The 27,617-nt window shown below is 52.1% G+C and overlaps 10 protein-coding genes across 10 annotated transcripts; 6 read left to right on the forward strand and 4 right to left on the reverse strand.

Annotated features, from left to right (window-relative positions):
* Positions 1 to 202: 202 nt before the first annotated feature.
* Positions 203 to 3,351, forward strand: POX_a01142 (uncharacterized protein; the record flags this gene model as incomplete). The annotated part of the gene is made up of 4 exons (XM_050110072.1): positions 203 to 775; positions 828 to 1,031; positions 1,093 to 1,453; positions 1,514 to 3,351. 4 exons carry the CDS (start codon positions 203 to 205, stop codon positions 3,349 to 3,351), a joined length of 2,976 nt encoding a protein of 991 aa, XP_049973840.1.
* Positions 3,352 to 3,872: 521 nt separating this feature from the next.
* POX_a01143 (uncharacterized protein) lies at positions 3,873 to 5,765 on the forward strand (the record flags this gene model as incomplete). Its single annotated transcript, XM_050110073.1, has 1 exon — positions 3,873 to 5,765. The coding sequence occupies one exon, from the start codon at positions 3,873 to 3,875 to the stop codon at positions 5,763 to 5,765; it is 1,893 nt and encodes a 630-aa protein (XP_049973841.1).
* A 294-nt stretch (positions 5,766 to 6,059) lies between these two features.
* POX_a01144 (uncharacterized protein) lies at positions 6,060 to 7,335 on the forward strand (the record flags this gene model as incomplete). Its single annotated transcript, XM_050110074.1, has 2 exons — positions 6,060 to 6,975; positions 7,052 to 7,335. The coding sequence occupies 2 exons, from the start codon at positions 6,060 to 6,062 to the stop codon at positions 7,333 to 7,335; spliced, it is 1,200 nt and encodes a 399-aa protein (XP_049973842.1).
* A 534-nt stretch (positions 7,336 to 7,869) lies between these two features.
* POX_a01145 (uncharacterized protein) lies at positions 7,870 to 10,103 on the reverse strand (the record flags this gene model as incomplete). Its single annotated transcript, XM_050110075.1, has 7 exons — positions 7,870 to 7,905; positions 7,963 to 9,589; positions 9,651 to 9,685; positions 9,743 to 9,808; positions 9,867 to 9,924; positions 9,981 to 10,012; positions 10,083 to 10,103. The coding sequence occupies 7 exons, from the start codon at positions 10,101 to 10,103 to the stop codon at positions 7,870 to 7,872; spliced, it is 1,875 nt and encodes a 624-aa protein (XP_049973843.1).
* Positions 10,104 to 10,620: 517 nt separating this feature from the next.
* On the forward strand, positions 10,621 to 12,846 carry POX_a01146 (Eukaryotic peptide chain release factor GTP-binding subunit; the record flags this gene model as incomplete). The annotated part of the gene is made up of 2 exons (XM_050110076.1): positions 10,621 to 12,717; positions 12,787 to 12,846. The coding sequence occupies 2 exons, from the start codon at positions 10,621 to 10,623 to the stop codon at positions 12,844 to 12,846; spliced, it is 2,157 nt and encodes a 718-aa protein (XP_049973844.1).
* A 530-nt stretch (positions 12,847 to 13,376) lies between these two features.
* On the reverse strand, positions 13,377 to 13,952 carry POX_a01147 (uncharacterized protein; the record flags this gene model as incomplete). The annotated part of the gene is made up of 1 exon (XM_050110077.1): positions 13,377 to 13,952. The coding sequence occupies one exon, from the start codon at positions 13,950 to 13,952 to the stop codon at positions 13,377 to 13,379; it is 576 nt and encodes a 191-aa protein (XP_049973845.1).
* An 898-nt stretch (positions 13,953 to 14,850) lies between these two features.
* POX_a01148 (uncharacterized protein) lies at positions 14,851 to 15,369 on the forward strand (the record flags this gene model as incomplete). The annotated part of the gene is made up of 1 exon (XM_050110078.1): positions 14,851 to 15,369. The coding sequence occupies one exon, from the start codon at positions 14,851 to 14,853 to the stop codon at positions 15,367 to 15,369; it is 519 nt and encodes a 172-aa protein (XP_049973846.1).
* A 953-nt stretch (positions 15,370 to 16,322) lies between these two features.
* On the reverse strand, positions 16,323 to 18,143 carry POX_a01149 (Cytochrome monooxygenase FUM15; the record flags this gene model as incomplete). The annotated part of the gene is made up of 3 exons (XM_050110079.1): positions 16,323 to 17,483; positions 17,573 to 17,845; positions 17,937 to 18,143. The coding sequence occupies 3 exons, from the start codon at positions 18,141 to 18,143 to the stop codon at positions 16,323 to 16,325; spliced, it is 1,641 nt and encodes a 546-aa protein (XP_049973847.1).
* A 1,051-nt stretch (positions 18,144 to 19,194) lies between these two features.
* On the reverse strand, positions 19,195 to 20,543 carry POX_a01150 (NADPH dehydrogenase afvA; the record flags this gene model as incomplete). Its single annotated transcript, XM_050110080.1, has 3 exons — positions 19,195 to 19,469; positions 19,514 to 20,279; positions 20,376 to 20,543. The coding sequence occupies 3 exons, from the start codon at positions 20,541 to 20,543 to the stop codon at positions 19,195 to 19,197; spliced, it is 1,209 nt and encodes a 402-aa protein (XP_049973848.1).
* Positions 20,544 to 24,056: 3,513 nt separating this feature from the next.
* Positions 24,057 to 26,800, forward strand: POX_a01151 (uncharacterized protein; the record flags this gene model as incomplete). The annotated part of the gene is made up of 3 exons (XM_050110081.1): positions 24,057 to 24,119; positions 24,186 to 24,957; positions 25,020 to 26,800. The coding sequence occupies 3 exons, from the start codon at positions 24,057 to 24,059 to the stop codon at positions 26,798 to 26,800; spliced, it is 2,616 nt and encodes an 871-aa protein (XP_049973849.1).
* Positions 26,801 to 27,617: the final 817 nt, after the last annotated feature.

Raw genomic sequence — 27,617 nt, forward strand, 5'->3', positions numbered from 1 at the left:
CTTGTTCCTATCGTATCGATCAACAAAATTAGTCGCAATTTTGAGTCGCATTTCAAATCAAGAGCTCTTTGGCCGATCAAAGCGCACCGCAGACTTATTTGCACAACAGGATCTTGCCGATCAGAGCTTGAGTAGTCTTCCTGACTCGCCCTGAGCCCTCGATACATGTGAAACTCTTCATGCGCATTCAACTCGTTCACGCATGGCACGTCGATCTACGGCGCGTCCTGCCCCGCGCAGGACGGCGCGTACACGCCGTGAGATGCAAGCGAAAGACCACATTCCCGAAGTCTATCAAGAAATGTTAGAAGAGGCGGAGGCTCGAGATCCTGCACAATTTGATTCAGATCGCCCTGTCAAGAGAAGAAGATTAGAAGGTTCAAATGGCATACCAACAAGAGCTATTCCTATTGACACTTCCCAGCCAGCGAAAACAGAATCTTCACGAGCTCCGGAACCAAAGAGTGCTCAAATTCAACAGGTCGTGTACGACTCCACCACATCCGATGAATCTGACATTGAATGGGAAGATGTGGATGTCGAACAACATACTCCGAATCTCTATGTGAATAAAACTGCCGATGAAGGGAGGGACGACACTCTACAAATCACTTTGGAACGACAACCCGAGTTCCAAAAGAAGGCAATCATCAGGAGAAAACCAGTCACTGCGGCCGAGAAGAAACTGAGGTTAGATGCCCACAAGGCGCATCTCCTCTGCCTCCTCGCACACGTGCAACTTCGAAACCGATGGTGCAACGATGACAACCTGCAGGTGAGCAGCTAATCGTCGCGAATGATGCAACCGTACACTGACGGGAGATTAGAGCCATTTGAAAAAAATGCTACCACGGAAAATCATTGCCCTCCTCAACCCTGACGAAACCAAGCCGCAGTTTGCCAGATCAACAACTTTTATTGATGGTCTTAACCAGGCTGGTGATGTCTTTAGCCGGAAATTCCGTGTCACGAAAATGGGTCTGCGACGAGCGCATTGGGCAGAGGATCCCACTCAGTTGAAACAGAAGATGGTCAGCCTTGACCCTGTAATCACTTCAGGCGCTAGAAACTTGGACACTAATGACTGGATAGGAATCAATCATGTCTACTACCGATATCTTTTTTTCAAAAGAAGAATTTATGTCCCAAGCGAAGCTATTGCAAGGCTCTCGCGACTTTGGAGCGCAGTTGTTCTGTGCGCTGCTGAGGTCAGCTGCCGTAGAGACCCGACTCGTGTGCTCTCTTCAGCCCCTGCCTTTCTCAGGGACTGTCAAGGACATGACGCCTGCAAAAAAACCTAAACAATACATTGTCCTCTCTTCCGACGACCATGAAACGTCCAACGACGAAAGGAAAGAACGATCGAAGCCTTCGACGACTCCGTCCCGGATAAGGCGAATTGGGAGACCGGACTTTCATTCGCACCCCACTCCGGTCACCTCCGTACGTGAAAGTAGGTTAAAATCTTGCAGCTTGTGCATCCGAATTGAACTGATGGGTTCGTCGTTTCCAGCTACTCCCCGTGAGTCACCGCACCCGGTGTTCTGGGTAGAGGCCTTCAATGAAGCCGTCCAGAAATGGATACCAGTCGATCCACTGGTGACCAAATCCTTGGCCAAGCCGTCAAAATTCGAGCCTCCAGCGAGCGACATGTACAATGGCATGGCCTATGTGGTTGCATTTGAAGATGACGCTTCAGCGCGGGATGTCACTAGACGCTATGCCAAGGCCTTCAATGCAAAAACGCGCAAGACTCGGGTGGAATATACACGCAATGGGGATGAATGGTGGAAAGGCGCACTTGCCGCCTATGAAAAGCCATTCTTGGAGGACAGAGATGAAGCGGAAATCAGCGAGCTTACAGCCAAGTCTGGTGCTGAACCCATGCCACGCAATATCCAAGATTTCAAAGACCACCCTGTCTACGCCCTGGAGCGGCATTTGCGGCGAAATGAAGTCATCCACCCCAAACGTGTGATCGGTCACGTCGGCTTGAGCAAGGCAGGCTCGAAGAGCGATGGCCTGGAGACCGTTTATCGCCGATCTGATGTGCATATTGTCCGCAGTGCTGACAAGTGGTATCGCCTCGGGAGGGATGTCAAAGTAGGTGAACAGCCATTGAAACACGTGCCAGCAAATAAACAAAAAAGTGGATTTGCCAGTGACGAAGAGGAGGAGGATGAGAATCAGGAGACCCCTCTTTATGCTGAATATCAAACGGAGATATACCGACCGCCTCCCGTGGTAAATGGAAGGATACCGAAGAACAACTACGGCAACTTGGATGTGTATGTGCCCAGCATGATACCACCGGGAGCGGTTCATGTCAAACATCCCGACGCAGCTCGCGCCGCGAGAATCTTGGGCATTGACTATGCCGACGCGGTTACGGGCTTTGAGTTCAGGGGCCGTAGGGGTACGGCGGTCTTTGGAGGAATTGTTGTTGCCAAAGAGAATTACGAAGCTCTTGAGGAGACAGTAAACGGCATTGCGGATGAACGCCGTCAAGCTGCGATGCACGCGAGGAGTGAAGAGTCGCTGCGACTGTGGCGCCTGTTCTTGACAAAACTTAGAATCGCGGAGAGAGTGAAAGCCTACGCAAGTGAGGATGAAGATATGGAGTTTCCTCCCGAGGCTATCGACTCAGGAACTGAGGGAGATGCATCCGAAGAGTCTGAGACGGGGCAGCTGCCTGAGCAAGCAGGAGGATTTTTCACAGGAATGTGTGATAGCCCTGGTGAAAGCCTTGCTGGTGGGTTCGTTCCCGATGGGGATGATTCGTCCAACGACCACGAGGCCGGGGGCTTTATCCCTGATGAACCTGACGATGACAGCCTTGCGGGTGGATTCATTCCCGAAGCTACTGCCCTGCCAGATGGCCAACAAGTTGGGGGGTTCGTGCCCAAAACGATTGATGAGAAAGAAAAGATCACGAGTCTGGAAGCACCAGTGATTCAGTCATCTGTCACAAAGCCGCACGCTTCGATCACAACAGAGAAAGTTACAAGCTTTCACGGAAGCAAAAAGGCAAAAAGGTCTAAGCCTCCTCATTATGAACTGATCGTTGTGCCTTCACACAATCGAGTGCCAGTACCATCACAGAACGATATCAAACTTCCAGAAAGGGGGCTTGAGGGTTCATCTGCAATTCTTCCAATCACAGTGGACTCCTCCACACTCGGTGACTCCAAGCCTGCCAGCTTAGGCACAACATCACGTCCACCATCGCCTGAGAACCAAGATCCTGCGCCCTTGAAAGCCGCTCCCGAGAGTGACAGCGAGCTCGAGAAAGGGTCCTTACTATCTGAAGATCCAGAAGATGAGGATGCCATTCCCGAATGGCTCGTGTGACTTAAGCTTTGTACAGACCATGTTGACAGGATGTGATCAATTTGGGCTTTCCATTAGCTGGCCATTATGTTATTTTCGTCAGTGTAGAGTCAATCTCTCAAATATGGATGAAATAGTGTACAACTAGCAAATCCTTAAAAATGTATCTTTTCCTGTGGCCAGGCATTGTGAATATTTTGAAGTTAGGAAGTTACTTTGGTCTAAAATTGTGACACTCCATCTCAATTCAATGAGTTACGGTGATCTATATTACAGTGGCCAGGAAGGATTGCTGACTTTGTTGGACTAGCACGGGTGGTTCTATAGCCGCCGGTGTCGTCGGTGATTTTCCATTTAAGGAAGACGTACGATCACGTGAATGCGCATCGATATCACCACGCGTCGACGCGTTGTGCCTCAGGCAGGAGCATTAAACAAGCTTGAACGTCATCTTCACGAAGATCGCCTCTTGGTTCTTCGAGAAGCCTTGAAATCCGAAGATCACACACGCACCGAGCACTTCCATTCAAGTGGATGCTGAAATGAAACACACGGATAGCTCCTCGACGTTACCGAAGCCAACTCATGATCAGTTCCAAACTCCCCAGCGGCCTGTCTACCAGTCATCTTCCAGAGTATCGAAGAGCACCGCACAAAAGAGAAGATCATCTCCGGGGCTTCCAAGATCCGAACCACCCAAAAAACGACCGTCTTTACCGAATTCGAACTTCGCACAGTCTACCCTCACTCAGATCGACTTTATCACCCAAACCCCACTCCCGGAAAATGATCACCTCAAGTACATTGAAAACGCCGCAGAAGGCGTGAGGAGTTCCCGCCAAGATTTCAAGTCTGTCCCGAGAAACAATGGATATGATGGAGAAGGCGAATATAGACCGTCTCATTTGGTTGGAAAGGGCATCTCCGGACGGGGAATAAGCGACGATCATCCAAAACGGCGAAGAAATGGTGGGGTGATTCAGAAGACACCGATGCGCAACAGTCTCATTCCATCTCAGACGAAAGGAAGGAGTAAGAGGAGACCGAATGACAAGCCACCATCGAAGCGCGACAAGACTTTGACACAGATGGATTTCGTGCGAAGATATATTACCATCGACGATGATGATGACGACGAGGCCGTCGATATGAGATATCTCAAGACTCAATTACCAACGGATTCCCACGAGGAAGAAATGCCTCAGAATACAAGGCTAAAACAAGAAAACACCAAAGATCTCAACCTCCCCTCCAAATGCTCTCGAAGAAGTCCAGGAACTGCAGAAATTCTATCCGCAAACAAGGCAATTCCGCAAGCAGACAGTAATCTGATTGCTGGAGAGTCTTCCAAGTCTCAGGATGCTACAACATTTGGCGTACCAGCCACGCCACGAAGATCTAGGAGATTGGAGATTCCATCCTCCCAGTCCCCAGAAAGTCCGGGGTTGGCAATCATCACATCATCTCAGTTTCGCAGTGCAACCAGGTCACCGCAAAGAACAGCGTACAAGAAGAAAATCGAGCAAAGAGAAACAATCAAGGAAGAAATTGCAGAAGGCGCTGCGGAAGTTCCCGAGCTATCCAAAATTGATCGGATCGAGGATTTCCCTCCAAGTGAAGCTCGCAGTGATCTCCTTCAAAGTACCCCATCTTCGTTTGAAGACACACATGGCAGGTGTCATTCCATTGAGCTATCGTTGAGGGAGCCAGAAATGGAACTCCTATCCCACGAGAACCCTCGGGCTTCTCGTAGACAGCGTGGAAGAACAGTTGTCTATGAAACCGATGCAGACTCAGAAAATGATGACATCGACTGCGAGCCTGATTCGCCTTTGAAAAGAAAAATGTCGAGAGATGAAGATGTGGATCCTGTTCAAGATGATCGAGACTCTCCAAATGATGATGACTCGGAAGATCTCCCTCTGCCAACTGCGGATCTGACCACAGAGCTGGACTCTGCGCCTCCTTCTGAAGCGTTCATGTCGGACGCGTCAATGTTCTACCGAAGACAACAGCCAGCGACGCAATTTCCACATGAGCCAATCCCAACTTTGAACACACAAAAGTTAACTGAACTTTTTCCTCACGAGGAGATGTCATCGCCGACACAATATACTCCCCGATCCCGTCAGAATCAAACCCAAAGCCAAGAAGGAGATCAGGTGGAAATTGTTCCTGAATCCTCGCCTGCTCGAGGCCCTGAACAGACTACAGGTTCTCGTGATCAAGGTCTGTTTCAGCGTCCACGGCTTCCTGAGCCAGTCATACAGGTCGAGTCCTCACAGCCGGTTGATAGAGGCCGACATAATACAGATGGTCTGTTGTCGCGGAGCCAACTTTTGACTTCCAGTGTCATGGAAAGCGTTCCCATGCCCAACTTTTGGCTAGGAAGCCAGGACAGTGTGGGAGAGCCATATAGTTTGCCTGAAGCGTGAGAATCTAAGATACCCAACGAAGCGATGATGAAGATTATGCCGCCTAATGTTGCACTGTAGGCCCTCTCCCGTAGCCTTCGGTACCATTTAGCTTTCCTAGCGCTACTTTTGAAAGTTGCCACCGCTACTAATATTATAGTTAGAATCGGCTTCACCGTCTTTACTCCTTAGCTGCATTCTGCATCAAGCTCAGCACGGGACGAGCGGGGCGGTCGGAGGATCGACAAATGCGGAGACAACCTTTGAGGATTGTTTTTGACCTCCGACCGTTCGTTCTCCTTGGCCTATCTCACCATGGATTTCGCGTACGATCACATTCAGGAGGAGATCCTGTCCTCAAGGGAAACTGAGGATTCTGCACAACCCGAAAACGAAAAAGCTACCAGTAACCTCAATACCGAGCTCCAAGAGACGTTCCGAGCCTTTTCCGCCAGTCCGTGGGGGTCGCGAATCGGTGGCCTTTGGGACAATGTTCGCAAACAAGGAGAAAGCTACTACGAGGGCGCTCAAAAGGAATACAACGCCGCGAGTGAGGAGGCTGTGAAGGGATTTTCAGATCTGCGTAACAGCATCGTCGACCGTACAAAGGGGCTGTCGCTCAGTACTGTTGGACTTGCAGCTGGAGGGAGTGAAGGACCTTCGGACGGGGCAACCACCCCCACGGCTGCGACGTCTGGCGCCGCAAAGGATCAGTCACAAGAAGCCGGCGCGAATGGTGACGGCTTTATTTCACGGCTCAAGGCCGAGGCTGCGCGACGACTGAAGGAGATCGAGAAGGCCGAAGAGGCCGCCGACGAGGCCATTCTCCGATTCGGTATGAACATCAGTCAAAAGCTTCGCGAAGCTGTCAGTATTGTTCCGCCCACAACCGATGATTCTGGCAAGCTTCTCTTCGAGAGTAAGGATGCCGATGGCAAGCGAGTGATCCATGCCACCCGCTTCGAAGCGCAGCTCCATGTCATTCACTCCAACCTGGACAGCTTCACCAAGGACCCCGTGAGCGACAAATTCCCTGATTTCAAGAAGGCATTCAATGTTGAAAGCAAGACCGAAGAAATCGCAAAAGATCTGGAGAACTATCCTGAGTTGCGGGCGACAATGGAGAGGCTCGTTCCGGAGACGGTGGAATATGCGGAGTTCTGGACAAGATACTATTTCCTTCGTCTCGTCGTGGAGACCGAGGAGCAGAAGCGCAAGGAACTTCTAAAGGGTAGGTCGAATGACATGGATATTTGTCTTCTGCATTCAGTTCGCGAGAGCTTACATTATTCCTTCTCTTTACTTAGGTGCCAACGTCGACGAGGAAGAAGAAGTAGGCTGGGGTGACGACTCGGAAGACGAGTCGGAATCCCCATCGACACCCCAGGTCAAGTCCGCGACACAGAAGACGGAAGCCGTCGAGGCTCAAACTTCCGAGCCTCGCCGATCCAACGACCAGCAGTCTCAGGCCGGCAGTGAGTCTAGCTATGATGTCGTGAGCGGGACTGTGAGCCGAACCCCAGGTAGCCCCAAGGAGAAGAGCCCAACAGCCGACACCAAGGCAGATGAAAGTGATGAGGATTGGGAATAAGTACGAGGTTTGTCCGGATTCTTTTCCGGGCGCGCTTGATTCAATTGGTGAACAGGCATATTCTGTCCCCATGAGCCACTCCATGTCTAGTTGATCTGGTGAGAATTCGGACGGATCCTTGCGTCGCTTGCTACTCTGGCGCAATGCCATGGTCTTTCTGGTCTTTGTTATTGGCGTTTGAGGAGTCTCTTGGCCGTATCTGTTGTTATTCGCCTCGAGGGCTCTTTTCTTTAGCGATTTACCCTGCCAATGATACTTGCACGTCATTTCTGACGCTGCGCGCTTTTGCGTGTGTCTTTTTACATAGAGTCAAGTCAGGGCACTTGGTTCACCCTTGACTGTTTTTGGGCCCAGTAGCTTGTTTTAGTCTTGGGCGTGATACTCTCGCAGGTCGCTGTTGCCTAATGATCCGATGAGATATGGCCATGCAATACGTCGATCATGTGGCATCATTCCACCCCCCCTTTTATCACAGTTGGAAAAGCTTAGTGTATGATACATGCGAGCTCAACTCTCATGAATGCGAGTAGCTTTTTAAATTTCTTTCATGAGAACTTCGACCTCTTCCTCCTTCATTCAAGTGTCTGAATATGCCGCCGTCATATCTCTAAGATGACTTGGACGTACACTTGGCGAGCCTCTTCGCTGAGGCGTCTCGGGAGTGTTTTCCCTGGATCGAATTTGGAAATTTCGAGATCCACTCCCTGGCGAATAAAGTGCATCATCATCCCGTGGGTATGGAGATGGACTTCCGGGCCCCCAGCCGTACTGATAATCTTCTCCGCGATGTTTGACTGGACTCTCGTCGTAAGGGTCCCATCCTACCCGACGGCGGGCTTCCGATCGAAGGCGCTGCCGATGTTGCTCATCCCCTCCTGCACCGGTCGATGATGATTCTTCAAGGAAGAAATTCAAAAGCTCATCGCTAATTGAAAGATGTGATTGTTGTTGGAATTGTTGTAGGGAGGTGAGGCGAAGAAGAGTCTCGAGTAAGGACAGTGACGTGCGAATGTGTTCAAACAGCGGGTTCGTCACTGTCGTAGTAGTGGCAGTACTTGCCTGTTTGTTTGAAGTCCGAGACACCGAGTGTGATGAGAGAGGCTTCCTATCATTTAATGACAAGCGAGCCATTTCGTTCAAGTCGGATGGATTTTCCGCAGACGTCTCCCCGTCGGAATCGGTGTCTGAACTCTCGTCTTCGTTGTACACTTCAAATGCAATCCACTCCGGGTCCAAGCCTGGAGGTAGCCGCCACTCTGTGGCAATGGCGTCTTCATGCAGATGACTCAAATTTGTTTCATCGGAGGGATCACCGCCGTTCAATTGAGCATCCAGCTGCGCTTGTTCTTCATCCGAGGATTCCTCGCTTCCGATGTCCTGCGTGAAACTCTTCTCGGTATCGTCGCGCTCCATCATACGGCGAGGGGGTAGCGCATTCAAATCCCTCTTGAGGAGAAGGACGGGATTATTCGTCTCACCCTCGGTGCTGATGTTGAGAATCCTGCCGGTGTCGGCATAGAAGATCTTGGAGATTTGGTGAATTGGCAGAATTTCTCTCACTCCGGCAGTGGCAACTCCATCATAACTATGCGGTTGGGGTTCATTTGTGTCGAACGTGTGAACCCGACCATCATCCAAGTCTTCGATGATGACCACTTGATAAGCATACTCGTCGATCCCTGGTCGGGCTAGAAGTTGCGACCGATTCGATGAGCTCTCAGAATAATACACGCTCATCGGGACACGTCGCACTTTTAGTCTCGCTTTGTGCATGACTTCTTTCCAGGTAGCCTCCCGAGCGGATTCTTCATCATGGGGACGAAGGTGACCAGCAAAGAGCATGTACATCGAAAGCGTAAAAGTTGGTCCAATCTGTACCGCCTGGTGTTCGTCCAAGGGCGACATGGAATATTGGGTATCACCGGCAGTGAGAAAGGTGCTCGCTTGCAGAAGTCGTGAGGGCGAGACTGTGGAGGGCAGATTTGTGGACAATTTCGCGCCAGACGTGGTGATTGCTAGATTCATCAAGGGAACTGCGTCCTCGATGCGGGTCAAAAGATTCTTGATGTCGTTGATGATGAACTTGATCTCTGCCTCGTTGCTGGGACGCTGCTTGGATGACTTGGATCCAGAGCGACTTGCTTCTTCCCGAGCTGCGGCTTTTGCTAAACGCTGCCCGAGGGCCTGGATGTCCCATCTCAGTGACTTTGTGAGAGCAACCGCGGATTCAAGAGATGTGTTTCCCCGTGCCGCTCTGAGGCGTCTCGTTAGTGACTGGATGGCATGGATAGATCACCCATGAGATCTTCACTCACATCAATTCGATCATGTCTATTGACGGTGAGATGACCTAAGCTTCCGTATGAGTGAGACAACATCACCAAAGAGAACACAGAACCAAGCTCACTTGAATCTTGCTTTCTAAACGCTGCTGTAAAGCCAGCAATTCCTCGCGATCTTTACCATCAACGGTCTAGAACGTGTCAGTTCTCTTGCACAAGAGATTTTCAAGGTGAGCTGTATTGATTCACTTTCAGTAAGCGTGACGATTGTCGCATCGCATATGTCGCAGTGATTGCGATTCCAGAGCTGCAGCAGCATATCAGCCTCCACGCTGGCGCATCATCAACCCATTTCAAGCTCACCGAATCGCATAGTTCATCGCCTGCTGGGTCAGCTGTTGTGCAATTGCAGGTCATTAGCTTGCTGTTTACAAGTCCGCCAGACATGTCATGATATTCTCTTACACGTGTCAAGAAGACCTCCATTTTGGCGACAACAAATAATCACTCGGGCTGGTTTAATCTTCGCTGCAGAAGCGACGCTCGCCTCGTCGGACACAAAACAAAGTATGAGGGGCTTATCGATAACGGGGATCGAGCGCCCCGATGATGAAAGAAAAAGTTTCCGTGTTTGATTCTCGAGACGAGGTACACCGAACTGATGATGGATAGTAAGTGTCTTCTACGGCCAGGCAGTAGCTCCGCACCAGCTCATTGTAAAGAAATAGTCAAACGTCTAGACTCGCCTACGTGAGGAGCAAGATTTAGCCCCCACAGTTTATAGTATCGTGACTTTGTGAGAACCTTGCAATGCCCGTCGGGCGTGAATCCTTAGGCGGGACACGAGGATTGTGCAGTGATCGCGGGGCGCTGACTCAGCCGTGCAAATTTCCCGGACAGGTCAAAACCTCACGCAGGACCCCTCATTGTCTATTCCATATCCACTTATCTCGACTCTCGTGTCGCCGTGTCCTTCATTGTGTCCCGGATATCTCCATTCACGATGTCGAACCAGACCCCCGAATCATGGGAGGATGAGCTCTCCCGACAGACTGACGGCGTGAACCTGAACGCCCAGGGCCGCCCTCAAGCTCAGGCGCCGTCCTTCCAGCCCGGTGCAGCATCTTTCCAGCCCGGCGCTGCCTCGTTCACACCCGGTGCCTCTGCCTTCGTTCCTGGACAGCAATACCCGCAGTACGGTGGTGGTGGTGGTGGCTACCAGTACAACCAGTACGGACAACAAGCCTATGGGTATCCCCAGCAGGCCTACGGCCAATACGGCGCATACAACCAGCAGCCCGGCGGTTACAACCAATATTATAACCAGCAGCCCGGTGGTTTCCAGCAGCCCCAGCAACAGCAGCAAGCTCGCCAGAATGCCCCCGCCGCCGCCTCTCAGCCTGCGCAGGCTGCGCAAGCCCCTGCGCCCAAGGCCAAGGTGCTGTCCATCGGAGCCACTTCCTCGACCGCCGCTCCCAAGACCAAGGTGCTCTCTATCGGCACCCCGACTCCGGCCCAGCCCGCAGCTTCTACCCCTGCTGCTCCCGCTGCCTCTACAACCAACGCCACAAGCAAGGGCGACACCAAGGGCGCCGTTGCAGCCGAGGCCGGTGCCAAGCTGACCGCGGCGAAGGCCATTGACAAGACTGAGAAGAAGGCTGATTCAAAGGCTGCCGCGAGCGGACGATCCTCGCCTACTCCCTCGTCTGGTCGCTCCAGCCCTGGCCGTGGCGAGACCGCCAAGGCTGCACGTGCTGCCGATGCCGTGGCCAAGGCCCAGCAGGCTGATGTCGACGAGGCCACCCTGAAGGAAATCTACGGTGAGCGCCGTGAGCATATCAACGTTGTTTTCATTGGTCACGTCGATGCCGGAAAGTCCACGCTGGGTGGCTCTCTGCTCTACTGTACTGGCATGGTGGACGACCGAACTATGGAAAAATATAAGACCGAGGCCAAGGCTGCCGGTCGAGAGACCTGGTACCTCTCATGGGCTCTGGATTTGACTAACGAGGAACGTGCAAAGGGTAAGACCGTCGAAGTTGGTCGTGCTTTCTTCAAGGTGACAGTGCCTCACCCCGATGGCCCTATCGAGCGTCACTTCTCTATCCTGGACGCTCCCGGTCACAAGTCCTACGTGCCTCATATGATTGGAGGTGCCTCTCAAGCTGACTTGGGCTGTCTCGTCATTTCAGCCCGTAAGGGTGAGTACGAGACCGGTTTCGAAAAGGGTGGTCAGACCCGTGAGCACGCTCTGCTTGCCCGTAACACTGGTGTTCAAAAGCTGGTCGTTGTGGTCAACAAGATGGACGACCCCACCGTCGAATGGAGCAAGGCTCGTTTCGAAGAGTGTACCGTCAAGGTCATCAAGTTCTTGGAGGCTCTTGGCTACAAAAAGGATGACATCTTCTGCATGCCCATTTCTGCCCAGACCACCTTGAACATCAAGGAAAGGCTGCCCGAGGGCATTGCCCCTTGGTACAACGGCCCGTCATTGCTCGAATACCTTACGCAGTTCAAGCTCCCCGAGCGTAAGATCAATGCTCCCTTTATGATGCCTATCAGTGCCAAGTACCGCGACATGGGTACCATGGCCGAGGGTCGTGTCGAGTCCGGTGTCATCAAGAAGAACGGTAACTATCTGATGATGCCCAACCGCACCGAGGTCTCAATCTCTGCTCTCTATGGCGAAACCGAGGACGAGATCACGACTGCGTCTTGCGGTGACCAAGTCCGCATGCGTCTGCGCGGCGTTGAAGAAGAAGACTTCTTCCCTGGCTTTGTGCTTTGCTCTCCCAAGCGCCCTGTCCACTGTGTTTCAGCCTTCGAAGCCAAGATTCGTATTCTCGACTTGAAGAACATTCTGACCGCCGGCTTCAACTGTGTCCTCCACGTCCACTCTGCTATTGAGGAGGTCACTTTTGCTGCTCTGCTTCACAAACTCGAGCCGGGCACCGGCCGCAAGAGCAAGCGGCCCCCTCCCTTCGCCAACAAGGGTCAGACAATCATTGCTCGCCTGGAGGTGACCAGCACCGCAGGTGCAGTTTGTGTTGAAAGATTCGAGGACTACCAGCAGCTTGGACGATTCACTCTTCGGGATCAGGTATGTGTAAAGATCAACCCATCTGTTGCCATCGTATCGTACTGAATTGGAGCTAATTATTCTCTACAGGGTCAAACCATCGCTATTGGTATGATCACCAAGCTTATCCTCCCGGAGAATGAGGCTTAAATGCTTGATGTCTCTCATCCGCCTTAATGAAATACGCCCCCTTCTACGTGAATTGAAACTCTGCCAGAATATCGAGCTCATTCCTCCACACATGATGTTTTATTTTGATGCTCAACATGACCTCGGGCACTTGGTTGATGAAACTTTGGAGGCAAGGGGAGGGAAGAAAAGCCATGGCTCGGATGTGCATATATGATTAGACTCTGATACTCGCCCTGCGAGGGACACGCTTCGTTTTGACGATCATGAATTTCCTTTATGTTTCTAAATAGAACCCTCTGCGCTTCAACCCCACAAAAGCAGACAAACATTCACGCCTTACGTTGCCTCCTGCTAGTTCAGACAGGCTGAATAGGCTAGGCGAATATAGGCCTCGTGTGTGCCCTCTCATGGACGAGCTCATAGGTGTAGATAAACGGACTACCAACACGCTGCAGGGTATTTGTGGAACGGGGAAGATGGTAGGCGCTCTGACAGCAGGAGACCACTTTTCTGAGAAAGCAGACCTTGGTGGCCGATCACAAAGTTATTTACCGCTTCTTCTTCACCATCGTGAAGCCATCCTCATCCACTTCGGGCTCGACCTTCTCACGTGGCGCGCGCACCAGCGTTGGCGCATCACCCATCTCGACATCTTCGACATCAGAGTCTTCCTCATCGTCATCCGTTTCCTGATCCCCATCTCTCGTGTCGACCTGCTTGAACATGCTCGTCGCCGCAGCTCTCTGTGAACTCTTCTGCTGCCACTTCTCCCAGAGCCCCCGAATAGCTCCAAATTCCCCTCGGGCTGTTTGGGCCTTGTACTCCATGATCTCAAGCGCCACATTCCCGGCACTTTCGTCGTCGACCAAAACTTCGAACTCGTCGTTCATCACTTGGATCAAGACGTCCTCGAGGTCTTCGGCGTCGGTTTCGGGTCGCTCCTTCAGCATATCTGAAATGGCACCGCAAAGCCAGTCACGCTTGTCGCCAGAGGTTGGGCCGCCCCAATTCGATTGAACGGCTAGTGTGAGAGCCGGCCAGTTGTTGAGTACAAGAGTGATGGCCAGATCGAGGAAGGAGGCGGCGTCTGTGGCCGGGGCCCCGGTCGTTGATTGCATGTCCATGGTGGGATGAGGGTGGATGGAAAGAACCCCGCGGCGCTTTCTGCGGGGACAGGAAAAATGGCGAGTGATGAAGATCAAGTATATAAATCTGGACTTTTCGATGGCGGCCAGTAGTAACAGCCGTGATTTCCTTCAGATGGAACCCAGAGAAATTGTGAGATCCGGTATATCAAAAGCTTGACAAAGGTGGAATACACAGCGTTCACTGTTGCACCGATCCTTATCGTCGCCAACCAAATTTTTTTTGGGGAACCGCGATAAGATCAAAATACGAAGGTCACGTGAGATAGTATGTAGCGGCGCAGCGTCAACATGCAGCCATCTGTACTGCGTGGGCCTCCACACCCTTTTCATGGAAAGTGAACATCATGCCAGTCTTGCAGACACTCTGATGGTGGAAATCATCTAGAGCTAGCCATCAATGTATTTTTGATGTTTGTGAGAAATTGGAGGCGGAAAACGAATGGAAAAGTACCCCATGGGTAGTCGATCACACCTGGTTTACTAAACGGGCCAATCGCCATCATGATGATGGTGAGATAACGTTTTCTAGGAGATGAATCGTTGTCATGGTGTAATTTTCTCCTCATAGTGTCCTTATGAACATTCTGTAACGGTGCGCTGGCCCAGTCATAGTGAGCGGGCCCTTGAGGACTCCCACTTTTCTTCATTCAATCGATCCCACTGATATTGTTCTGCTTCTTCTCGTTGCGTATACTTCCAGTCCAAGTCCAGACAGGTTCTGCAACCGATCCAAGCGTGAGATCCAGTGGGCTCCGTCGACAGCATCCACTTATTGCCTCGACCTTGCAGCTGCTCTACCAGATTGCCGGGAGCCTTATACCTTGGTACTTTTTGGCTCATCGTGCCCTTGCACGACTGCTCATTTGTCGTGACCATGCCTGCGAAGCGCAATGCAAACTCATCCTCCACCTCGGCGACCGTGAACGTCAATGTCAACGTCAATGTGTCAAAATCAGGCGCGATTGACGTAGAGGCTGCTCAGCCTGTTACAAAGAAAGCCAAACCGACTCCCAAGAGTACCGCACCGGAGAAGAAAAAGGAGAACATCCCAGTCTCCCGATCCCCTGCACCCACTAACTTCGCCTCAAAAAGACCAAAACAGGTTGCGAGAAAGTCTGTGCCCTTGAGAAGTGCACCCAAAGATGCAAAAGCCTCGAATGGTAAATTGAAGCTTGTCGGCGTCGTTCCGAACAAAAAGAGGGCAAATATCATGACAGCAACGACAGTCAGAGCCGAAAGGAGAACTGCACCGGCCAATACATCATATAACGCTAGGTCCATGGTGATTTGTGATACGACGACTCAGGACTTCGATCCTTACCATGGAGAAGGTGACGATGCGCCGCCTCCGTACTCTGCCTACGATCCGGCTCTTTCTCCGCGAGGATGGTAAAGTGCCCATCGACCAATCCGTCGGATTACGAGCTCTTTCTCATCGTACTGGATTACCCAGTGGACTATGCCCTGTGCCTTGTCCGCTTACCAGAATCGAATCTTTTGTGTTCAAGAACCCTCTCCACTTTGTTGCTTGGCTCAATTGGAAAAGTCCTGCGGCTCGAATTTGATCTTGGAGCGGCTACGACAATAATTACGCAGGCATCTTGATCCGCTTCAAAGTAGTAGTAAGCTGATTTTTCCCGCTTTTGTTTCTCCTTCTCTCAGTCTCAAGTGCACTTTTTCCCCTTTGAGGATAAGAGATTCGGCTGAGTCGAGTGGGAGGCCAGGAGACTGACCGCACACTCCAAGGCCTAAGCTTTGTTAGCAGTGATACCAAGAGAAACGAAGATGAAAATTTTTGAAATTGATCCATAGTTACCTCCTTGTTGCGGGTCTAGACCGCATATCAGCCGAAAAGCCTTTTATACCGGATCTCCAGGTTTAGACTGGTTCCGAACAAGTTTGGCGTCGGAATAGAGGTACGCGCTATGGGCCTATTTTTTCTATTGCTTGGTGAGGCTCTAGCGTTTCTCGGGCTGAATTTTCATATATTGATTTACAAAGTTTTCCACGCTTTTTCTTTCTTCGCTTACATGAGAATTTCAGTAGTCATCAGATGGGGAGAATTTCGAGGCGAGGCCCTCCTCGTGGAAGGAAAGTTCCTTATTAGTAGATGTTGGAGGAAGATAATCCGAGATGAAAACTTTTAAATCGGTTGAGAGTAAGAGAATGGTAAGAGATGGATGACTTTCAAGAGTTTTTTTAAAGCAATGGAAAAGGAATAATCGAAGATGAATATCAAGCATAGAGTAGGATTCAATAAGGATATCTTTATATGAGTCAACTTGAAATACATGGAAGGGGTGAGGTCTCTTCAGCGATAATACAGGCGTCACCATCATCATCATATCACCAGCCCTCTAGTGGAGTGAAGATAGCAATGACACCATCCTTTGGCGAGACCGTAGCGCCCTCGCGAAGCTGCAACTTTCGATCGGGATATCTCAATTCCATCTGGAATCGTCCCACGGTCGCGGCGAGTAAACAAGCAAGCTCGGCCTTGGCAAAGCCCTGCCCAATACAACTGCGTGGGCCATGGAGGAATGTCAAGAAGGCATAGTTGCTGCTTGCTCCGCCCGTGTTTGCCTTACCGGGTCCCATGAAGCGCTCAGGGTTGAATTGATTCGCATCGGGGCCCCAAAGCTCCTCCAAATGATTGACGACTTCAGGAGCGATGGTGATCGTTGTCCCCTCGGGAATCGAATGGCCCGCCAGCGATGTATCTCTGACGGCGGTCCGGATGGTGCCAGGGACCGACGGATGGAAGCGAAGCACTTCGTTGCAGACGGCGTGTAGATAGGGGAGATTGTCGATGGTGGCCGCATCGATAGTGTTTGGTGATTCTGACGACAAGGGAGGAAGGTGCGTGCGGATCTCCTCGCGGAGTTTCGTCTGGACTTCTGGATTCTTGCAGAGTGCGTAGACGGCCCACTGCAACGCCGTGGCAGTGGTTTCATGCCCGGCGCCCAAGAAAGTCATCAGTTGATCCACCAGATTCTCCTCGTCCATGACTCCGCTGTGCATGGCAACGGAGATGATATCGACGCCGGTCTGCGCGGTCGACGTCTTCATCTTCTCCTTTTTCAGTCGAATCATCTGTCGGGCGACGTCGCGGATCACCTGTCCGCCTGCATTGATGCGTTTATTGCGTTCGGTAGGCAGCGCGTGAAGGAGAGTGACGTTTCCCATGAGCATTCCAATGACGAAAAGCGTCTTGGTGCCGGGACCAGGAGATTCAAAGATTTGTTGATAAGATTTGTTAAGTTGATTCGCCGGATCACGCAGAGAGTCAAAGTCGTGATCCATGCCGGCGACGCCGATAATATCGAGCGTCGCGCGACTGGCCCAGTTACGGACGGTGATTGTGATGTCTTTTTCTCCTGCGGATCGTCTTTTCTCCAAGTCCTCCTGGATCAAATTGACCATCTCGACACTCTTGGCCCAGAACACCGGATACAGATCTTTGATGTGACGGTATGCAAAAGCCGGCATCAAGTTCTTGCGTTGGATCTAAAGAGGTGGACTCCATCAGCAAAAACTCTTTGGAGATCTCTGTAACTGCCCCCAAACTACAAATTCATTGGGTCGGGTGACAGTACTTTATGCTCATCGCCCTCGGCGAGCAGGACACCATCGCCTACAATGCGGCGCAGGTTCTGCCTCAGAAGCTTGGGTTTCTCAAAGTCATACACTTTCGTGACGAGCAACTCGCTGAGAGCTTTCGGGCTCGTCACAACAATGCGCTCTAGGTTGCCGACCACGTAGTATCGAATGAGACCCTCGTGGGGCAGGCTCGTGGCCCACTCCTTGATTTCCGGCCAGGGAGTCTGTGGGAAATAGGTCTTGGTGTTTCCCGTCAAGAGGTTTCGACTCTGGCAACTGGGCGTAAGCACGAATCCAGCCGTCAACCTCACATCCTCGGTCATGTGGGGGATAATTGGGGGGGGGGGGGGGGGAGCTTACTGATGGTGTGGGAATGTGCTTCAAAGGAGTGAAGAACATTGGATACAATACTAATTGGTAGGCGAATTTCCATAAGATGATGCCAAGCAGCACCAGAAGCATTGTCGCGGTCCTGGAATCCGCAATGATGGCATATTCTGGCCTCAGATAGATGGCGGCAGCCACCCCGAGGTAGAGCATCCCAAGATTATTGTTGATGAGTCCCATCTTTGAATCGTCGTTGGATCGAGAATTGAAAGCAGTCAGGAACGATCTCTCCGTCTCTCCGTAGACGCTGAACTTGAAGCTGAAAGGCGTCCCCGAATCGAGCGATATCTCCGAATTGACCGAAGCAGAGGCGGGGCGTTTCCACTTCCGCGTACGGGAGGCTGACGGATGCTCCGCTTCACAGCCCGTGGCAAAGTCGCGCTCTCTCTCTCTCCTCTGGAAAGCACCTGGATATCTCGTCCAATGCCGAGATCCAGAAGTTACGCGGTGCTATTTTCACTCTCGTCGAAAGAAAGTCTCTGCACTTTGTCGGGGTGACGAGTAAGATTTATATATCATTCAGTATCGGCTGGACATAGGTTGCAGCCTAGTGCTCAGCTGAAAGAATCCCTGAATTAGGTGGCCCCCAATCCTGGGATGTCTCGATCCAGTGCCGGGTATCGTAATGGAAACTAGTATCATAAATGCAGAAATCAATTCATATCAGTCCTATTGCGATGTTCATTTTTTCATATCCTCTGGTTGAATGGCAGTTTGAGCCCGTTGTGGGTAGTATGGTACTTGCTTATCAAGAGACATCAATATGCAACAGTGCAATGCGCATCAGTGTCAACTATCAAGTAATTTAGATTGAAGAACCGGGGGACGTCGACTGAAGGGACTAATAGCACCGTCAGAATTTTCAGTGGCTCATCTCTGCTCTCGAGTACGTATGAAGTACGAGCTGCTTGCTGCTGGCTAAGCTTTTATTCAAATGGTGCCCGAATTGACCCTGGCATCTCTAGCGCTCCGGTTGGCGTTGCATTTCGTAACGATTCTCCCCCATTCCATTCCCCGGGCGGGATCTTGAGAATTGAGACACATTGAGTCCAGATGCGTAAGTGACACAAGCTTCAGAAGGGATTTAGGTAACTATGTTGTTGGTCCTGCGCGCGGTCAAGACGTTGCTTTCATAAGTCATCATGTGGCGTTATATTCTGAGATATCTATCATGATCTACTGCTAGACTTGTTTGACCAAAAAAAAACAAACGCTGTACAACTCCGTCCATCTAGATCTTCTCCTGTCGCTTCTTCAAGTATGGACCACCACCCCGGGAACCAAAGCCCCAACGGATTTGGTTCGCCATGGAGATCTCCACATTGAGTTCCTCGGCCCACGTCCAGACCAAACCCGGGTTTTTCTGGAAGCCACGACCAACCAAGACGAAGTCGAGGTTGTCTTCCTCCAACAAGCGGTTGGCCAGGTGGGCGTCACCAATCATGCCGACCGTGCCGACCGCCAGCTTGTCGCCAACAGCCTTCTTCACCTCACCGCAAAGGGCGCCTGGAAGGCTGGCTTGGCGTGAATGTGTTGCTTGGCGTGGTTACCACCACTGCTGATGTCCAGGAAGTCGACGTTGCCACTGTCGGCGAGCGCCTGGGCGAAGCGGACGGTATCCTGCACACGCCAGCTGGGCTGGTCGGGCAGATCCTCCTCGAGCCAGTCGGTCGCCGAGACGCGCAGCAGGACGGGCATGTCCTTGGGCACATTCTCACGGGTCAACTGGGCAATCTCCAGAGACAGACGAATGCGGTTCTCGAAGCTGCCGCCGTACTCATCGGTGCGGTCGTTGGTGGCGGGGGACAGGAAGCTCATGAGCAGATAGCCGTGGGCATTGTGAATCTCGACAAAGTCCACACCAGCCTGGACAGCGCGCTTGACAGCCGCAACCCAGTCCTTCTTGAATTGCTCAATATCGGCGGTGGTCATGGCCTGGGGCGTGGGGAAGCTGTCCTGGAAGGGAGTGTTGGAGGGACCCTTGACATTGTTGGGCCAACCGCCCACCTTTTCCGTGGCGGTTGCTGCCATGCTGAGCCAGGGGGCGACCGTGCTGGCCTTGCGGCCAGCGTGGGCCAGCTGGATACCGATGATCTGGCTCTGGCTGTGCACAAACTCCACGACCCGGCGGAGAGGCTCGATCTGCGAGTCCTTCCAGAGACCGTGATCTTGAGGGGTAATGCGGCCCTCGGGCTGGACGGCCGTCGCCTCGACCATGACAAAGCCGGGGCCACGCGATGCGATTCCGCCCAGATGGGCCATATGCCAGTCCGTCATGTGTCCATCGTCGGCGCTATATTGGCAGAGGGGAGAGAGCTGTTGCGACAAAACAAAAACTTAGTCAGGATACACTCCTCATCCCGTCTAGCTTTCTGGAGTGATTGCGCGACCAGCAGGACATGTCACACTTACGCCGATGCGGTTCTGGAAGGTCAATCCTCGAATCTTGAGGGGTTGGAAAAGCTTGGGAGGTTGTGACCCGTCCGACTGAGGAATGGCCGCGGATCCCGCAGGTGGTACCTGCGCGGGGGTGTAGTAGGAGATGCCTTGGGCGGCCTTGTTTTCGATATCTTGAGTCATTCTAGCTGCTGACTGAGGAGTGCGGTTATGATTGTCAACAAGTGGAAGCACCCAATCTATTTGACTAAGGCCGTCGAAATAAAAGTGATGATGTAGAAGAGAGGACTGCTGGCGGATTATATACTTGCAGATCTCAAAAACAGGCTAATCACCGAATGGAATGCGCTTGCACTCGAAAAGGAGTCCCAACAGAACCTTAGGAGCCAGGACAGTCGTAGTTGTCCGTTGAAGATGGACATCTACGATGATGCAACCTTACCCACCGGCTTATAAATGCAAATGTCTTCCCAAAACTAAAACTCCAAAAGGACCTGATTCCAGCGCCGTGGATCGTCGGGGGTCCGATCGTTCTCTTCGTCCATTCGCCACAACGACCTGCGACGTCACTTCCGAGGTGGAGTGACTGCAGCCCAATCAAGATGCCGCGGCTTATATTTGTCCACGGCTTGATCCGAGGTTATTGTTCGGGAGCCAATAACTGCATGCAAGGTTGAAATATACAGTAGAAACACTGAGACAGTGCTAGACAACATTGCGCCAGAGTATCGCTATGGGACGACGGAGGCTGAAAACGAGAGGTGGGAAAAGCCTGCAGATAGTTTTGGATTTATCATCATCGAGCCTAATTTTGTCATGTTTATCAGACGATCCTGGGCCCATAGGAGCAGATTAATCGATTCACCGGTGACGCCAAAGTGGCTGTTTTGGTGCCGAACGCCGAGAGAATGCGATTTGTTCTTCGAATCTGGAACTTTGCGCGACCACCCAGAACGTGGGAACCCGAAAAAGACTCGAGACCAATCAATAAGATGCACATCTTGGGTTGATGTTTGAGTCGATATAGACCATCCCAACGGTGCCCCAGGTGGTGTGAATCAGTGGTTTGATACCCACGTGCCAAGGTTGAATCATGAATCATCCAGTCGAGAAATTCAGCGCAATGCATCAAATCGCTGGGTTGGACAGACATGCGGGATGGATGTCAAGACACAATTCTGCAGACATGCACTGTCGTAGACACTGTCTGCTAGAGTAAGGACACGCGCAACCAGACGTTTGGCTGCTTCGATTAAGTTTTACGGTGCTTTTTAAACTCTAATCAAGACACGCTTGGCAGCACCCAAAGAAGACCCTCTCGTTCGAGACTCCCACTCATTCTGGTAGACCGAAAACCTTACATGGGTAACTGCCCCTCACGGTGGAATTATGTAGGAGTCGGTAATCATGCAGAATCGCTGACATAAACATTACTCCTGTGCCCCAAGGAGTAAGCAAGTAGGCTCACTAGGACGTCCCAAGCCCAGCGGTAAACGACAGGGCGTGGGTCTGTCGCTTCATCTTAGATGGTAGACAACGCTGGCCGTTTAAAGTCACCGTCATATAGGTGTTTGACTTCTTCCGCCGAGAAGTGTGATATGAATAGGTATTCAAGGATAGAGCAGATCACAACTATGCGCCAGTACACTGCCGGAGCATCCATTTTGTACAAATTTCTATCCTGGTTGAGACCAACTTGCCGCCGACGCGTCCCTAGTTCTAAACCGAAGTAGCTCAATACAGCGCGTGTTCGTTTGGTGCAGACTTGAAACATTCACTCAACGGGTTCGTATGCAACTGGATTTTTGCACACGTGCATGATTGCATGTCAGCCTGCATGTTAGATGTACAGCCCGCGCTAGTCGCCGAGCCACAACGCCGGGCAGACAGAAATAGCACCAGAAGAAGCCTTGACAATGTAGAGCTTTTGGGGTTCAAGTCCGCCTTTTCTTTGTTCCGATACGAAGGGCAGTCTTTCATGCACATCCACGATAAGGTGCTGCTTGTTCTCATGCATTCGGTCGAATATTTTCAATTTATCCACCTGCATCCACGATGGTTGCAGTCGTGTTCTGGTTAGCGCCGCGGCCGCCCGATGCAGGATCATCCCTCTCGCCATAGTCAGAAGGAATAATCACCATCTGATATCGAGATATCTTCGATGTTAAATGGTGAACTCCCCTGGTGAAGTCTCGGGCTCACTCCCCATGTTTCTATACACCTGGGCCCCAGTGCGCGATCATAGATAAGGCGCTTGAAGTAATTGTAGCCCAAATTGAGCCAAGCCATCGATGCAAACACAGACCATCTCCGCTGCGGGTACCCCTGAGGCCGATGATTAATCTCGCAGGACCTGCTTCATCTGATTCGTATTCATGAGAGGGAAAAAGTGGGACCGTGGAGATATTGTTGTATAGTCGATGGGCCCGGTACAGATTCACGATTTACCAAACATTAATTTACCAAGATTTGACGGTGGCTGCCACCTGAGGCCCTTCTGCCTAGAATAATATCGGAGGGACGAGCCAAATGGGAGACACGTTCTTCATTGGACGGGCACAAAAGTTTTGCGTTGGTGTGACCGTTGGTGTTGCGGGTGGAATGTTTGAAGAATCAATCCACGCGGTGTCGAATCCCCGTCGGCCATAGATGGTAAGGAGTTAGCATCATGATTGTTCACCAACCTACAGAGACTGCACTCTCCGACCAATGATGAGTGGCAGAAGCTGTGTTATAGTCAGGCCAAGCAGCAGGTCCGCACACGTTGACGCTTCTTGGAAACGAGGAAGCGCCCGACCGATTCAGCCCTAAAAGAGGAGGAGGAGAAGAAGAAGAAGAAGAAGAAGAAGAAGAAGAAGAGGATCGCAGGACGCAGGGGCGGTGGTCCGTTCCCACATCCCCACCCGGCGAACCCTCTCCAGTCAGGCACGTTTCATTCGACTTTCTTTTTTCCCCTCTGACACTCTTTCAATATCGCCAACTTGACGCCCTCGATCGGCGCGCTTCCAGTCATTCTTTAACCAGTCACTCTTTCACAGACGACCATCACTCTTTTTTGGTCATCGTAGCCACATCGATTGGTGAATGGTCCCTCAGCTAATACTACCTTGCGGCGTCTGTTCAGTTGCATCCCCTTTCCCCATACTTTGATCATCAGGGCGCATCCCATCGACCCCCTTTCTTGGCGCTGGGTCAACACTGTGATCATCCCTCGCGCGCTTGGCACAGACGTTTGACACCTTGGACATCCACTGCCAGATTCCAATGTGGTGCGCCTTCTGGCACATACCTGCCTTGGCTCACAGAGTGCAACATTCCTGCTGCCTTGTGGAGTGGTCGGGTCGTGGCCTGCGTGGGTGCTGTCGTCAACCCTCGTGGGTTTGAGATTGTCGACGTCGCCGCGTCTCAGCCTTGGGTTATCTGGCCAACCTCTTCCAAGCGCTTCACCAAATTCCATGCAAGCCACAAGACTTGCATGATACCTAGTCGTTCATTATCTTGCTAGTTGTCCATTTTTGATCACTCCCGCTCCTTTTTGGCAGCTCCGCGTCCCGCTCCTGCTCCCGATCACCAAGTGTTCTTTCAGACTCTCTCCGGCTGGCCCGTAGAAGTCCATACCTGCCGCTGATTCGAATCGACCACTCTCGCTCATTTTTCTATCTCACAACGTCATCAGGTCTGAGGACCATCCTCACAATGCCGTGCGGTGGGGATCGCGAAAAGGGCGCAGTCTCGATGGAGGAGAAATGGGACTACGTGGTACGTTTCGTGTCGGGAACTGTCCCTATGGAGATACACTTCTGAGACTAACTCTGCTCCTTCTAGAACCTCGATGATTTTAAATCTGATTCCTGTTGGACTGGCTTTTCCTACTTCTTCCTGTGGGTCTTTCTGCTGGTGTCGGTTGCCGTCTACAGCGCCGATACATTCACCGCGGTCAATCTCCTTGCCTTCTCGCGCTGGAGTGGCCGCGTGGAACCTGCCATACCCTTCAAGATTTCCCGATGGATTTTTGCAGGCTGCATTCTTATGTCCTTTGCACTCTTGGCCTACCGATGGATATCTGCCATCCGCGCTATACGCTCCGGCAGTATCACACGGAGCTACCTCGATCCTCTTGCAGTTCGAGTGCAATGTTTCCGCGTCTTCACTCGGGAGGGTCGGGGATGGAAACGCTTCCTGGTATTTGCCGAGTTGACCAAGAGTAAGAAAGGCGCCGAGTATGTGGCCCTCTATTCATATTTTTCATTCGAGTCCTGGATGAATACCGTCTTCGCCGATGGACCGCGCCAGGTGCTCAATGCCATCACTCTGTGGTCCGTCATGCAAGCCGACCTCATTCCCGGCGGGGAGCATGCGCCCAAAGATAACGGGAACGGCGAAGTCTGGCAATTTTTTAACAACGTGAGGATCCTAGCGGAGGAAAATAATCTCCAAGCCGTGGTTCTTTTCGGCATGCTCTTCACGTTGATCATCTGGGTGCTGTCTGTTTTGAAGTTGGCCTCGGCGGTCGTTCTCTACCTTATTTTCCTGTTCCATCACATTCCCTCTACGGATGGAAGCCTGAAAGCCTACTGTCGTCGAAAGATCAGCACCCGTCTGACTCGCATCGTCCGCAAAAAAGTCGACAAGGCTTTGGCAAACGGCTTCAAGTTGCAGAATCGAGCCCCAACCCAGCCCACGTAGGAGGGGGTGCCGCAAAACCAACGCTGCCGTCTCTTCCCAACGTCGGCCTGGAAAAGCCAATGGCTACACCCACGCTGTCGCGCAGTACCACCCAGACAACTTTGCCACCGTACACGCGGTCAAACACGGCCGCTGTCGACAAGCCCCCAACATTGCCTAATCCTGAACTGGACAGCAAGCCACCCCTCACCCGCACCGTCACGCAGTCCTCTGCCATGTCTGACTCTGCATCTTTTTTGGAGCCCGCAGCTACAGCGACTTACAGTCCTCTCGACCACCAGACTGCTTCGCTGCCTCCTGTGCCACCGCTCCCACCCGTTCTACCTACCTCCAAAACCCCAGTCTCCCAATGGCGCCAGCCTCCTGGTCCATCGCCCGTTCCCCGAGAGTTTGGTTCGGGGACACCTGGACCGGGCATGCGCAATCTCACAGACTCTGGTCCGCGGCCCTTTTCTCCATACGGTCACGGTCACGGTCACGGTCACGGCGGCGATGCCCTCAATCGGTCGAGAACGCCCGGCGCGTCCGTCAACGAGGGTGCCTTTGATCTTCACCCTACAAGGGTTGCCTCGCCTGCACGTTATGACCCCTACGGAACACCGGCAGGCTACTACGGCGCCCCACCAGAAGATGATTATCAGGACGACCAGAGCTTCGCGACTCCAAATGGCACTATGCGGCCCTCTCGTGCATTGACGGGACCGTCTCCTCGAGAATATGATCACCAGGCTCAGTGGTCAGCTCAGCCGTCTCCCGCCGAGAGTCGCCCGGAGATGAACCAAGGCTTCGCAGATCGGTCCATGACTCCGGCTAGCGGGGTTGTGCGCCCTCCTCCCGGTCGTTCCATGACACCCGCAACCCAGCGGAATACGCCCGGGCCTCAGCTACCAAACCAGGCCCATGGGCCACAGCGGACTTACACACCGTTCAATCCAGCTGTACAAGGAAACTCCGAACCGGGGTATCGGGCATTCAGCCCGGCCCTCGATACTAGCGTGCCCAGTCCAGTCACTTCCCCGGACCGCCAGCACGGTTACCAAGCGTTCAGCCCCCTTTCTCGCGGCAATAGTAGCACCCCGGCTGGCCAGGGTAACGCACTGTCCGAAAATCAGACCTTCGGCTTGAGATCTGATGCCACCCAGTATGATTCGGCCAGCCCTGACCACTCTCACTCCGGTTACCGGACGTTTAGCCCACTTTCCAGAGGCCCGAACACCGTGCCTACCGACCAGAATAGCTCAGAGCTCTCCAATGTAGCACTGGCTTCGAGCGCTCATGCTTTCAATCCTCGCTCAGGCAGTCCTGGTCATCTCCAGGCCGATGACCAAGCGTTTGACCCGAGCTTAGACAGCGTCCAATCCAGTTCGGTCAATAATGGCTACGCGGAATTCAAGTTTAGTTCCGACGCGATGAATCCTGGTTCGACGAGTCATGGCTATGCCCAGCCTGGTTACCGGGCCTTCAGCCCAGTTTCCACCAGCAACAACACCCCTTCCGCCGGCCCAGGGCACCATCAACCCATTTACCAGGCCTTCAGCCCTGCCTCCAGCAATGATCCCGCCGGGTATCATAACCCTCCACCAATCTCTCATTCACCACAATCTTACGTGCAGAACCCTCCGCACCCGTCTGGCTTTCAACCATTCTCCCGAGCTCAGACAACCTCACCATCGACAATGAACGGTCACCGCCACTATCCTCGGGGTGCCCCACCAGAGTACGGATTTACACGTTCCCACACAAGCCACCGCTAATGGAGGGGGCCAACGCAGCATGTCACTTGATGCTCCTTCTTCCAATACCCTATCTTCTTCTCAAGACACGGAATGTCCCCCTTGACACTTCAGTATCCCGCAGGAAGCTGGTTATTTCTGCAATGATGATGAAAATGATTTTCCCGATTTAAGCGCAGATTGCTCACTCACTGCAAACCTCCTGCCTGAAATCGTTGAACGTTGTACATACTCCATACCACCCTCCGTTCATATTCCATTCTCAATGGCCACACATGCCAGGTTTTTTTTTCAATTCCATATTCACCGTCTCCATTTTCCGTGTCTGTTGGTCGATAATTAAACAAAAGAAATCATAGTCTGGAACAGTGAAAGGCACCTGGATCTCTTGTCCCATATGAGAAGCTCAGTCTCTAGAAACATCCAGCATTTGGGTCTTGATGTAGCTTGGCATTCGGCCATCAGCTGGTGATGAATAGTCATGCCTTAGGCAGAGATAACGGTTGTCTCTCCGACTTGCCAGATAATCGAGCTTATCTTCCCCGGGGCGAATCTTAACTGGCGCAACGCATTTCGCATGATCGCATTTGCCTCTTGAGCCCACCTCCTGAACCTCAATGAGGCCGAAGAATTAAATCTGCTTCTGCGAATAACTGATTGTCATGGAATAGCTTATCCACTGATCGCACCTTCACCGCTTCGCTGCTTCACCACTAGCGTCACCACATTCCGTCAAGCGTCGGAAGTGGCCTCCTTCCCCTCAACAATGCGAATGACAATTGCCCGTCCCCTCGGCGCTCGCAAGGTGGCTTGAGAAGCCAACGACCCAGAAGAATAA

Source organism: Penicillium oxalicum, chromosome I (genome assembly GCF_001723175.1).
Source record: "Penicillium oxalicum strain HP7-1 chromosome I, whole genome shotgun sequence".
Taxonomy (NCBI): Eukaryota; Fungi; Ascomycota; class Eurotiomycetes; order Eurotiales; family Aspergillaceae; genus Penicillium; species Penicillium oxalicum.